The 13,714-nt window shown below is 39.8% G+C and overlaps 1 protein-coding gene across 1 annotated transcript in view; it reads left to right on the plus strand.

Annotated features, from left to right (window-relative positions):
- LOC119569647 overlaps window positions 1-2,437 on the plus strand; it is a 3,256-nt gene extending 819 nt beyond the window's left edge. The window contains 3 exon segments of the mRNA XM_037917712.1: window positions 1-105; window positions 108-427; window positions 2,093-2,437. The exon segment at window positions 1-105 is cut by the window's left edge and continues 10 nt beyond it. Coding sequence (XP_037773640.1) covers window positions 1-105; window positions 108-427; window positions 2,093-2,437 — 770 coding nt within the window.
- Window positions 2,438-13,714: the final 11,277 nt, after the last annotated feature.

Genomic DNA, 13,714 nt, shown 5'->3' on the forward strand with positions numbered 1-13,714 from the left:
TCCTAGGCATGGACTGGAATACAGCCAACCAGTACCTACCCCCTGGCCATGTCGAAGATGAGTGTCTACCTCCTCCGCCACCTTCTCCCGGCACGTACTCCGTTCAGGGATCACAGACGAGTTGTTGAGCACGTACTCCATGATGCAGAACTACAGCACGGCTCTCCATCACCTCACGCTCGACCGAGTGCTCAACATAATCCAGACCACAGACTACAATGAGGATGTGAGTGATGTCTCTGACTACTTAGACCTGCTCATGAACCATCTGAGACAAGGCATCATCTGCCGCAACAGAAGTCCCGACAATCAAGAGACAGAGAGAATCATGAAGAGAATCTACATCGATATCGGGCCGGACAGGCACTCGAGGGACTTCGCCATCCTCAGGGACACCCTCGAGCGCCTCGACACACTAATCGAAGTGGTTCGAGACTTTCTCGTTTTTTTTCTTTTTTCTTTAAAAAATTATTTGTAATCGTGTTTTTCTAATGTAAAATGAATGTTAACATTATTACTAGGGAAATTAAAATCATTATCACTTTTATCAACTTTATCTTTTTATTACCCTTTTCATAATAAATCATTGTTTTATCATTATTACACTTTATTTTTCTATTTCTTTCTTCTTTTATTATTTTAGAATTTTTTATCATTATTGCTATTTCTCATTAAAAAGGTTTATTACTATTTTTAAATTGATAATAAAAATTGTTTATGATCTAATATGTGATAATAATTATGTTTTAACAGCAAAGTATGTTGGTAAGGGGAGTATTTATGTTTTTTTCAGCAATAAAATTTTATTAAAAAATCATTAGTGATAAAAAAGTGACCAAAACAAAAGCTTTGAAAAATAGTTCAAAACTATTACACCACAACTACATTGTATATATAATTTTAAAATATATATATATATATTTTATATATATATATATATATATATAAATACATATGTGTTGTGTGTGGTGGTGTTGTGGTGTGGGGTGTAGATGTAGTATGTATTATGTATGTATGTCTGTATTAATATTGTTATATATAATATAATACACATATGATTTTGTGTGTATAAACATAAAATTTTGATATAGTATTTATACATGTGTGTGTTCATATATATATATATATATATATAGATAGATAGATAGATGGTAGATGATGATAGAGAGACAATATATATATATATATTATTAATATATATTATATATTATTAACATATATAAATCAAATTTTATATTTTATATTATATTATATATATATATATATATATTATATTATATAATCTATACAACAACACCACCACACACCAACAAAACCACACACACACACACACACACCAGATATATAATTTTATATAATATATATAATTATTTATATTATTTTTGTGCGTGGTCTGTGTGTGTTCCTGGCTTTTACACGGGGGTTAAAAAAATCTAATCTCTTTTCTTAATTCCCCCAATCGCTCGACTTTTATTCATAAATTCAAAAGGGAAACAGGTATAAAACCACACACACACAAAAAAAAACTGATATTATACCTTAATCACTGCAGCAACATATTTTGTCTGCCTCGATTTAGGCGGGCCTTTTCCTGATTTTTTTGTCTTTTATTAAAACGCAAAATTTAATCAGATTTTTTGAAAATTTGATTTTGGGTTATCTCGCGTTTCATGCCTATCCATAAAAATTCTATAGGACTAAATTTTGACTTTTTCTTGGCAATAATGCCATAAAATTATCCAAATGGGTTTTAACATTCTTGGCCGTAAAAGCAGCATTATCTGGGGAAACCACTCAAGTTGGGACGAAGATGTCTATCAATGATGTACATACCAACTTTATTTAATTACCTTTTAAATTCAAATTTTTCCCGTGCTCATAGCGGACCACATCACGCCGGGCACCTTGTAGGGGTTCTTGTTCTCTCTGCCAGTCATGGTGGGAGAAAACAAATATTACAAATAAAAATAAAAATAATATTTTACGGAGATTACTGGAAAATTCAAATAAAACCCTTTGAACCTCATCTCCAACCTGACTTTTCTGATATGCCCCCTTTTGAAACCAAAATATTAGATGTAATATTTGGTAGCTGACAACTTTTTTCCACATGCATGCGTATTTCACTAACATCAACAAGAGGCTAACGCAGACCATAGGTCTACCTTTCGTTTCCAGCCCGAAGTCCCTCATGGCGAGTTCGAGAAGAACACTCGGCCCATCTCTAATTCCTCGTGACGGGTCTTCTCGAGCTGCACAAGCAGGACCTCTAGGTCGTCCCACAAGACTCCTCCACGCAGGATTAACCCGGAAATACCTTAATGGGCAGGGTCATTCACAGGGTAGGCAAGCTAGTTGCCCATATAGCCTGAGATTGGCGATATCGGATTATGTAAAGAACCAGGTCCCACCAGTCCACGGTGTAGCCATCGGTTAGACACGCGGTCTGCAACTGTACACCATGATCCAGGGAAGAGACTTCTTAAAAAAAAGGCCAAAGGGATCATATATATGGCAACATCATCGCAAAGTCAGGTTTGAGACCTTGGTATATGCCCAGTGTTGTTCCACAATGACTTGGGTAGTAGCTCTACCATTATCCAGTCTATGCAGGTGTGAAAAATGTTGGTGGCAAAGAACAACAGCCTTGCCTCAAAACCTGAAATAACAGGAAAGAGTGACAGGCTCCAACCCACTTACAGACTTCAGTTAGTCTGGTATTAGGCCAATTAATCGTGTGTCAGAATTCCTGGAGTTCAGAATCCCCATAGCCAATTCTCGATGCACCGAGTCAAACGGCCTTTTTAAGGTCGATGTATGCTGCAAGCAACCCACGACTGAACTCACGACAGCATCCACAATGCACTTGAAGCACTAGGATACAGTCTATTGTGGACTTGCAGGAGTGAATCCAGGGACTGTTTAGCCTCTGGTACATTAGGAGGTGTTGCGGATCCGTTTTCAGAAGAATGTGGCGAAAAATTTGCATGGTATGCTGAGCAGTGTGATGCCACGGTAGTTGGCTACAGTCCCAACGATCCCTTTCCCCTTCCAGAGAAGGAGGACCATGCCCCTCAGCAGGTCAGGGGGATGGTACCAGACTGCCAGATGGCAGTCAAAGACTGCTTGCAAGCCCCTATGCCATAAGGCTCACCCCCAGCCTTTAGCAGTTAAGTATGGATATCACCATATGCCTGCGGTTTCCCACAGCTTGAAAATCGCCGTCTAACCTCATTAGGGTAGGAAGTTCCTTGCTGATGGTTGGGTCCGGTTGCAGGTATGTGATACCACTTCGGCATTCCACACTATAACTGTGGAGGGTCTACCTGGTACAACTTGACTCAAATACTCAGCCCAATATTCACGATAACCCAACATGATCTGTCCATCCATTGAGCGGACTGTGGTCATCTGCAAGGAGCAAGTCTTAGAGTTCCGCTTTTTCAGGGTGGTAGGCAGGATTAAGGTCATTTACCAAGAAATGACCTTCAACCGTCCTCAGCAAGATTCCTGATGAACTGTCCTTGTCCCTTCTTAGCAGTGTTCTGGCCCTATACACCAAAAAGTATGTACTGATTGCCATTCAGCCGAGCATTAACACAATTCAAGTGGCTTTCAAGGTCTGACAGGGAGATGAAATTCTGTCTTGCCCTCGGGCATATGCAAATGGAATCCTGCACTGCTTTGAGTGTTCGCACAGTGTTTCCACACAGCAGCAACTGGGTCTGTCAGGTTTTTCCAGTTCTGTAAAAATAGATCATAGACAGCTGTGGTGACAACACGGGAACACTCCCTCTCCCCAGGTCCTGTCCAGTGAAAACCACCTAGAGTGGCCACTGAGAGGGATGATGAGTTTTGAAGCGGACTTATAGGGTAGCCATAACCGCTGAGGGTCAGTGCCACAGAACTGCCTTCCCGATAAACCCTGCAATTCTGCGGGGACCTCCAGCCGAGTCGCTAAACAAAAAGTGGTCGATCTCCTTGGCACTCTACCCATATTGATATACCATGTCCAGCAATGCGGTTGGAGCGCTGATGGCAGGAGCTACCACACAATCACTTCACATAACCCTGAGGCATCCACCCATATTTTACTAAATGTTTAGTAAGGAATATTTAAGTGAGGTTTACGTTTTCCCAGTCCTTGATGTCTAATCCTTGTGAGGCCTTTGCCCAGGCCAGTTGTTTCTTCCTGTGGTTACAGTTAGTCTTGGACACTTAGTTGGCCTGCAATGCATGGTTATTCCCATCTCAGTTAACTGTTCCTGCTTGTGGGAGGGCTTACACTCAGCACCATATTTATTCCACTATGAGCCATTTGCCTGGATAAAACTTTGAGCAATCTTGTCTAGCCCATATATGCAAACATTGTCCTGTCTGAGATAGTAGACAGACTTGCTTCCCACTTTCCTCTTGATTGGTTCATGGCTTCCAAATTATTGTTTTACTTTAATTTGCAATGAAACACCACTTTCTTGACCATTTTTCGTTAGGTTTAATTGTAGTTATCTGCTACAAAATTTCTAATTACTACAGAGAATAATATATACTATAATATGTATATTGTATGTGTGTGCGTGTATATATATATATATATATATATATAATATATATATATATATATATATATATATAGTATATATATATAAAGCATGATCCTTCTTATTCATAGATCAAGGATTATATCAGTACGTATATGTATATACATGTGTGTAGGGGAGGGGCTGCAGTGAGTGTTAACTGTATTTATGGGAAGAAAATTAGCATGTTAAATATCTTGTTATCAAAACCCCCCCTACTAAACCTTACGGGAAAAATTCGATTAGCAAATATACCATATATTGTAGTAAAACTACAATAGAAATATGAATGGTTAATGGTTAAAACAAATAAATGTGCTAGATATTCATATAGCATTATGATAAAGTGTTGTGGCAACAAGAGTTAATAAAGAGAAGAGTTAGGCACTTAGATCAAAAGAGTGGGGATCTGTGCATCTGAGGAAAGGGAGCAGTTGTCAAATGAAAAAGTGGGACGACAGCACAAGTGAGGAAAAGCAGAGGTTACAGGCTGCGTGAATTGTGAACAGGATAACAAGATGTTTAGGATCCACTGTAAAGAAAAAACATTGCAGAGGACACACATAATAGGAATGCATAAAGTGAGTGTGACAATCACAAGTGAGCACGAAACAATGTCCCAGTGTCTCTTCTGTGAATGGGACCAAACCAAGGGGAGATGGAAGGTTTAATAGTTTGTAATTTATGGTTGTAAGACGGACTAGAAACACTGCCAATTGGTATTAAAGAACAGCTTAAAGTGGGGGGAATAGATGGGGGCTGGTGTAGTGTGAAAAATGGGGCAAAGCAGTGGAGACATGCTAAGGCATGTGACCTGTTCATTGCACGACATGGCTGGGTATGTAGAAAAAAACTGACTGTTGACTGAGTGTATAGTCTGTATGAGAGACAGTGAGTACGGGAGTAGGTATGATAGTGAACAGTGAGGAAGGGTGGAAGGCATGTCGTATAAGCAAAGAGTCATGTAGTTCATTGTAGGCGCTGGATTCAAGAGTAAGGAGTAAGTTGAATTTACGGAAAAGGAAGACTAGAGCGAAACTAGTACCAGAGGCCAGATTTAGAGCATCGTATACATCTGTTTTTTTGGAGGAGGGCAATTTAGGAGGTAGCTATAAGCTAAGGAGGAAAATGAATGGTTCAGAAAAGGAAAGGGTCGGAGATGAGGAAAAAGGTGAAGGAAAGGAGAGCTTTCATACAGAGAAAGGAGTAGGTTAACACGGAGAGTAGGAAAAGGGAGGAAGAAGGGATTGGACAAACAGTTTTGAGAGTGAAAATTGGTGGAAAACTGTATGTTACATATAACTATGGAAAGAGTTAACTTGCTTCCAGAGATACCTTTAATATATTTGTACAGAGCCTCTGCCGCGATCTTCCATGGTAGTTAAACAGAGCCTATCCTCTTCAGAGGGACGGTGAGTATAAAGACGTTCAACATGAAATATATAAAAGGCACAAGCATGATGGACAAATACCACATATTCTAATATGACTAAATTTCTGATATTGCTCCCCTTCTTGAGTTGAAAAGGTAAAACATACTAGCTTTGAAACTACAAACACTGCTTAGTTCGTAGTAGCAAAAAACTAAAGGGATTCTATAAATATCAAGGCGAAAACGATTGCATTTACAGAGCTTGTAGCGGGGGCATTCATAGATGCTATGGGAAAGTCACAGAAAACCGGCCGGTTTTACCACCCTTGTGTTCGATGAGTTAATATCTGTTTGCGGCCTGGAGGGACAAATGTATCCTGTCGTGGTCCATTTCTGGTGGACAATGGTTTTGAGCATGGAATGTTTGTACTGGTTCAAGCAATATGAGGGTTTAGATGGGTGTGTATGTCTGCTGCGCTGTTGAGAAGCTGCTTCTTCGATACAATCCGGGTGAGTAGGGCAGAAGAGGAACATAGTGGGCAACCTAGTAGTATAATGCAGGAGAATCTCATCTTTTCGTGGAGTGTTTAGCAGTTCAAGTAGACCTTATGTAAATTTGTCATTAGCAAATATATCTCCTGTCGGAAGTCTGATGAGGAGGTATGTCAGCTGTTTGACACATCCCTCAGCCTGGACCATTGGACTGAGGGTAGTGTGGCGTAGACATCATGATACTCCCCAATTCTTTAGGAAAGTAAAGAGGGCTTAAAGATGAAAACTGGGTCCACCATATGTACGAAGATGTGTCAGTACCCAAGTTGACAGAAGGAATTTCTGAATGATGCATTGTAGAATGTGGCAATCTTTTGTGAAGGGGTGAACTTCAGGCCAAGCAGTACAGCAGCTAGTATACAGAAAGGTATGACCCTTTCCCAGTATGGCAAAAGATCAGCTGACATTGATTGTGGAGACCTGTGGCAACGGTCCTTTTGCCCAGAAGGTCATAATACTCGACAAGATGTACGGCTTCTACTGGAGTTGAGTAATGTCATTGATATGACTGGCACCATACAGTTTGAGGTGCAATCATTTAGTGGCTTGTGCAGTCGGTGAGGGACATGGAGATGATGGAGGACATTATAATTAAATGTTTTGTTGGTATGGCAATATGACATTCATAGAGAAAAAGGTCCATTATCATTGCGTCAAAAAAAAAAGGGTTTTTTTATTCCGGATTTTCCAAAAAGTAGGAGGTTTACTAGGTAGGTTAGCTTAGACTTTGGACATCCACTGGTAACATGGCATAATGAGTTGCTTGTAAATTTTCATCTGTGGGATGCTGCAATATGTGGTTCCGAAATAATAGGATCTTAGTGTTGCTGTTACATACCGTAACAATGTGTTGCTTCCTGGTCAAAAACTCTAATCCAGTATTGTTTCTGACTTTCACACAGGAGAACATAGAGTGCATTGGGTATCGAGTTTTCTTCCATATTGCTGTTGAATGAATAAGCGCAATTTTCTCATAAGATGTTGAAGTCTTGGATTTGAACGCATCAAGGGTGTAGTATTCGGATTCATAATCAGTGATTTTGATCAAGGACAAGATCAAATGAGGATAGAGATAATAGCTATAGCCTACATGTGGCATACCACATAATGCAGCAACTAGCTCGAGCTCCCACAAAACAAAAAAAAAAAAAAACTGGCATTGCGACTTTAGCCTTCAATAAGAAAGCTGAACCCACAACTGTGAAATGCCACTTTTCTCCATGTTTATGAAGGGAGTGATACCCAATAACATAACAGGCGTGATGATCCGGGTGTAATGCGCGAGGTCAAGGCGTGCAAAAGGTTGGAGTAGAAGACAGTGCTTTTTTAACACATTTGAAGGACTCTTGGTGTGCGGAGTACAAATGAATGTTTCTGGGGCTTGAAGGGGTTGGCGTGAAGTCTCCTAACTGATTTCCCAGACCCATGAAAAAATGAAGGTCTGTTGATTACACTGTGGGGAACCTCTGCCATGGCTCTGCCTTGTTGCGTTGTTATAATTCAGTCTGAGACCCAGGAAAAGAACGAAGGCTTGTTAGATTTACACGGCTTTGGACTTTGTGCCTTTGTTATTTAAATCCAGTTGAGACCCAGGAAAGTAACGAAGGTCGGTTAGATACACTGTGTGGGAAACTCGATAAGGCGTTGTCTTTGTTATATTTTGTTTTATCCAGTCTGAGACAAGTTGTAAACCCGCAATAGTGTACTTCAAATGCAGCCAAGATGAACTATCCCATGTTGTCTACAATTTATACAGATTGTATGAAGTTGTTGAAGGTGGTGGGACATAACCGTATCCTACTAACACATCTCAATTATTTGACAAATTGAGTAACTGTAGGCGGCGAACCGTTTGGTTATTTATCGTCTCATGGGTGTCAATAAGATGAAGGATGCACTGATGGGATTATATACTCTGCAGGGGACAGTAAGGGAAGGTACAAGTGGTTTTCAGCTCACTATCAAGACAAACGGGCGTAAATGTGATAGTTGTACAAGTTGGTCGTTTCAGAGTCAGGGGGCAATCAGTCTGGGAGAAGGGAAACAGTTCTGGTATATGTAATAACTGACGGGTCAAGCAAGATAAGATAAACATCGTCATCTACGCCCTCGCTGAGTGGAATGGTTCCTATTTGGGACTGGAGCAGTGGTAAACAGCCACGTGGTCCACTGGTACTGATGTATATGGGTTGTACATAAAATGAAACAAGTAAATTATCTCGTCAGTCATTACAAAAAAAAAAAAATGTTGGGATTGCGGATGTATATGATATTTATTGTGATGCCGACACTCCTTTAACACAATTTTCTAACCTTCTGAGAAGCCTGTTGATATCACTGACACGTTTATTCTGAAAACTGTGTGTGTGTATACGTTGGAAGAAAGAGAATAAGTGAAAATCAAGTTATTATCCGGCCTAACCCTGCCGTAGTGTTCATTTCACTTTGTTTAGTCTTGGCAAAAGTGAAAATTCAAAGAGGGTTCTGTACATAACTAGGCATATCTTTTATCTTTGTCCAAACGGTTTCGTTGAGAATGATGAATATATATATATATATATATATATATACATAACCATCATATCTCAACGAAAAAACGTATGGACAAAGATAAAGATATGCCTAGTTATGTACAGAAACCTCTTTAAATTTTCACTTTTGCAAGACTAAACAAAAGTGAAATAACACTACGGCAGGGTTAAACCGGATAAAAACTTGATTTTCACTTATTCTCTTTCTTGCCAACGTATACACCAACACACAGTTTTCAGATAAAAGTTCAGTGATATCAACGGGCTTCCTCAGAAGGTATAGATGTTAAAAGGGAAGTTTCGCATCAAAATAAATATCATATTACATCCCAATCAAACATTTTGTAATGACTGAGTACAGTATATCTACTTGGTTTATTTATGTACAAACCATATACATAAGTACCAAGTGGACCACGTGGGTTTACCCACGTGGCTCCAAGTCCCAAATAGGAACCATTCACTCAGCGAGGGCGTAGATGACGATGTTATCTTGATCTTGCCTTGACCGTCAGTTAGGACATATACCAGACAACTGTTTCCTTCTCCCAGACTGATTGCCCTGACTCTGAAAACGGACCACTTGTAAAACAACTGCACATTACGCCGTTTGTCTTGATAGTGAGATGAAGGAAAAACCTTGTACACTTCCTTACTGTCCCTGCAGAGTATCTAATGCCCCATCAGTGAACATCCTTCAGCTTATTGAAGCCAAATGAGAAGATAAAGAAACAAACACGTTTCGCCGCTAAGCAGTTTACTCAAATTTGTCAAAATAATTGATGATGTGTTAGTATGGATAAGGTTATGCCCACCACCTTCAACAACTTCATACAATCTTGGATAAATGTAGACAAACATGGGATAAGTTCATCTTTGCTGCATTTGAGTCCAATATGCGGTTAAACTTGTCTCAGACTGGAATTATAACAAAGACAAATCTTATCAGAGTTTCACACACAGGGAATAAACAGACCTTCTTCTTTCCTGGGTCTCAGGGTGGGAAACTTATTTTATAACAAAGTGCAACAAAGTCAAAAGCCGCGTGTAATCTAACAAACCTTCGTTCTTTTCCGGGGTCTCAGATATGGAATTATAACAACACAACAAAGGAGAGCCATAGCAGCGTGGTCCCAAACAGTGTAATCTAAACAGACCTTCATTTGCATGGGTCTGGGAAATCAGTTAGGAGACTCCCGGCCAACCCTTCTAAGCCCCAGAAACTAGTTCATTGGGACTACAGCAACCAAGAGTCCTTCAAATGTGTTAAAAAGCATGTCTCTACTCCAACTTTTGCACGCTTTGACCCTCGGCAAGCAGTACACACGGATGGCATCACGCCTGTTTTTATGGTATTGTGTATACTCCCCTGCAGAAAACATGGAGAAAAGTGGCATTTCATCCAGTGTGGTTCCATGCTTTCGTATTGATGCTAAAGTCGCAATGCCACTGTGGGCTCCGAGCTAGTTGCTGCAGTATGGAGGTATGCACAAAATGTAAGGGACTATAAGCGTATTAGCTCTACTCATTTGATCTTGTCCTTGACAAAAATCACTGTGATATCGAATCCTGAATACATACACCTTGATGCAGTCAAATCCAAGACTTCAAACATCTTAATGAGAAATTTGCCGCTATTCATTCACAGCAATATGGAAGAAAACTCTTTATACCCCGATGCACCTTTATGTTCTCTGTGGGAAAGTACAGACAAACTGGATTATAGTTTTGAACCAGGAAGCAACCACAATTGTTAAGGTAGGTAACAGCAACACTAACGACATCATAGTAATGAGGAACCACATATTGCCAGAAGCATCACAGATGAAAATTACAAGAAACTATTATGCATGTTTACCCGTGGATGTCCAAAGTCTAAAGTAACCACCTAGTCACCCCTACCTTTTTTGGAAAATCCGGAATGACTTGACCGCATGATAATGGATTTTTCTCATATGAAGTCATATTTGCCATACAACAAACATGTAGTCTAATGTCCTCAATCATCTCATGTCCCTCACCGACGTGCACAAGCCCTAAATGATGTGACAACAGCAAACTGTATGGTGGCCAGGCATAATCAATGAACATTACCAATACAGTAGAAGCCAGTACTCTTGTCGAGTATGAGTTATTATGACCCTTCATGGCAAAAAGGGAACCGTCTCCACAGTCTCCACAATCACTGTCACTGACCTGTTTTAGCCATAAGGCGCGTCATTACCTCTGTATACTAACTACTGTATGCTTGGCCCGAATCACCCCTTCACAAAAGATGTGCCAACAATTCTACAATGCATGCATTTTCAGAAAATCTTCGTCAATTGGTGTGACTGAACACAGTTCGTACATAATGGTGGACCAGTTGTCATCTTTAGCCCTCTGTACCTTTCATAAAGAAATGGAGTAAATCATGAAATGTCTAAACCACCACTACCCTCGTCCATGGTCATGCTGAGGGATTGTGTCAAACAGCTGAAATACCTCATCATCAAGACTTCCCCGACGGAGATAATTTGCTAATGGACCAAATTTACATAAGGTTCACTGAAACTGCGAAAAAATCACCTCCACGAAAAGCTGGAGATTCTCCTGCAGTTATTACACAGGTTGCCCACCATGCTCTCTTCTAGCCTACTCACAGGAGTGTATTCGAAGACAGCCAGCAATTCACAACAGCAGGCAAGCAGAAACATACAACAACCCATGCTAAACCCTCATATTGCTGAGACACGTACACAACAGTCATGCTCAAAAACCATGTCACCAAGAAATGGGACACGACAGGATACATTGTCCTTCACAGGGCGCAACAGGATTAACTCCTCAGAACACAAGGTGGTAAAACCGCCGGTGTCTGTGAACCTTTCCCATAGCTACTAGAGTGCCCCAGATACAAGCTCTGAAAATGCAGTCGTTTCGCTGATATGTAATAAGAATCCCTTTAGTTTTGCTACGAAAGGGGACTAAGCAGGTTAGTTTCAAAGCTAGGTATGTTTACCTTGTCAAACTCAAAGGAAGGGGAGGCACATCAGAAATTTAGTATATCTAGACTATGGTATTTGCATCATGCTGTGCCTTACTTATATTTCATAGTTGAACGTTCTTATACGCAACGTCCCTCTGAAGAGAGAGAGGCCGCTGTTTACATTTACGCATGGAAGATCGCGCAGATGCTCTGTACAATATATAAAGTATTCCTGGACGCAAGTAAACTCTTTCCATATGTGATATCGTTAAACATACAGTTTCCACATTTTCACTCTCAAAACTGTTTGTCCAACCCTCTTCCTACCTTTTCCTACTCTCCGTGTTTACCTACTCTTTCTCTGTATGAAAAGCTCTCCTTTCCCATTCACCTTTTCCACATCTTCCGACCCGTTCCTTTTTATGCCCATTCATTAATCCTTAGATTATAGCTACATCCTAAATTTGCCCTCCTCCAAAAAAACAATTATGTATACCGATGGCTCTAAATCGCCTCTGGTACTAGTTTCCCGCCTCTAGTCTTTTCCTTTCCGTAAATTCAACGTTACCCTACTCTTGAATCCAGCGCCTACAATAGAACCACATGACATCTTTGCTTTATAAGACATGTCTTATCCATCCTTCCTCCACTGTTCACTATCATTTACCTACTCCCGTTACTCACTGTCTCGCATACAGACTTACACTCAGTCACAGTCAGTTTTGCTACATACCAGCCATGTCGGGCAATGAACAGGCACATGCTTTAGCATGCTCCATGCTTTGCCCCATTTTCACACTACAACCAGCCACAATATATTACCCCCACTTTAAGACTTCCTTTATACCAATTGGCCGTGTTTCTGTCAGTCCTTACCACCAATAAATACAAAACTATTAAAAACCTCCATCCCCCTTGGTTGGTCTCCATTCCATCAGAAGAGACACTGGGGGGAAATTGTTCTGCTCACTTGTGTATTAAGGTCACACTCACTTTATGCATTCCTATTATTGTTCCTCATGCAATGTTCTTTCAGTCCACTAACATCTTGTTATCTGTTCACAATTCACTGCAGCCTGTACCTCTGCTTTTCCTCACTTGTGCTGTCTTCCCACTTTTCATTTGGACAACTTTAGCTCCCTTTCCTCAGATGCACAGATCCCCCTCTTTGATAATAATTGCCTAACCTCTTCTGTTTAGTAACTTTTTTGCCACAAACACTTTATTCATAATGCTATAGATATCTAGGCACCATTTATTTGTTTTAACCATTTAAACCATCACTATTCTAATTAGTGTGTTAATAACAATATAAAGTAGATGTGCTAATCGAATTTTCCCGGTGGGGGTGGGTTTGATAACAAGGGATAGTAACAGGAAAATTTTCTTCCCATAAATAAAAGTATAACACTCATGCAGCCCCTCCCCCCCACACACATGTTATACATATACAGTACTGGAGATAATCATTGAGCTCTCCCTACTGAAATAAGAAGATAATGTCTTAATATATATATAAATATTATATATATATATATATATATTATATATATACTATATATATATATATACACTCACACAATACATATACATATATATATATATATTATTCTCTGTAGTAATTCGAATTTGTAGCAGATAAACTACAATAAAACACAAAAAAAAACAACTAACGGGAAAATGGTCAAGAAAGTGGGTGTGTCATTGCAAA

This window comes from Penaeus monodon, unplaced genomic scaffold (assembly GCF_015228065.2).
Source record: "Penaeus monodon isolate SGIC_2016 unplaced genomic scaffold, NSTDA_Pmon_1 PmonScaffold_1755, whole genome shotgun sequence".
Taxonomy (NCBI): domain Eukaryota; kingdom Metazoa; phylum Arthropoda; class Malacostraca; order Decapoda; family Penaeidae; genus Penaeus; species Penaeus monodon.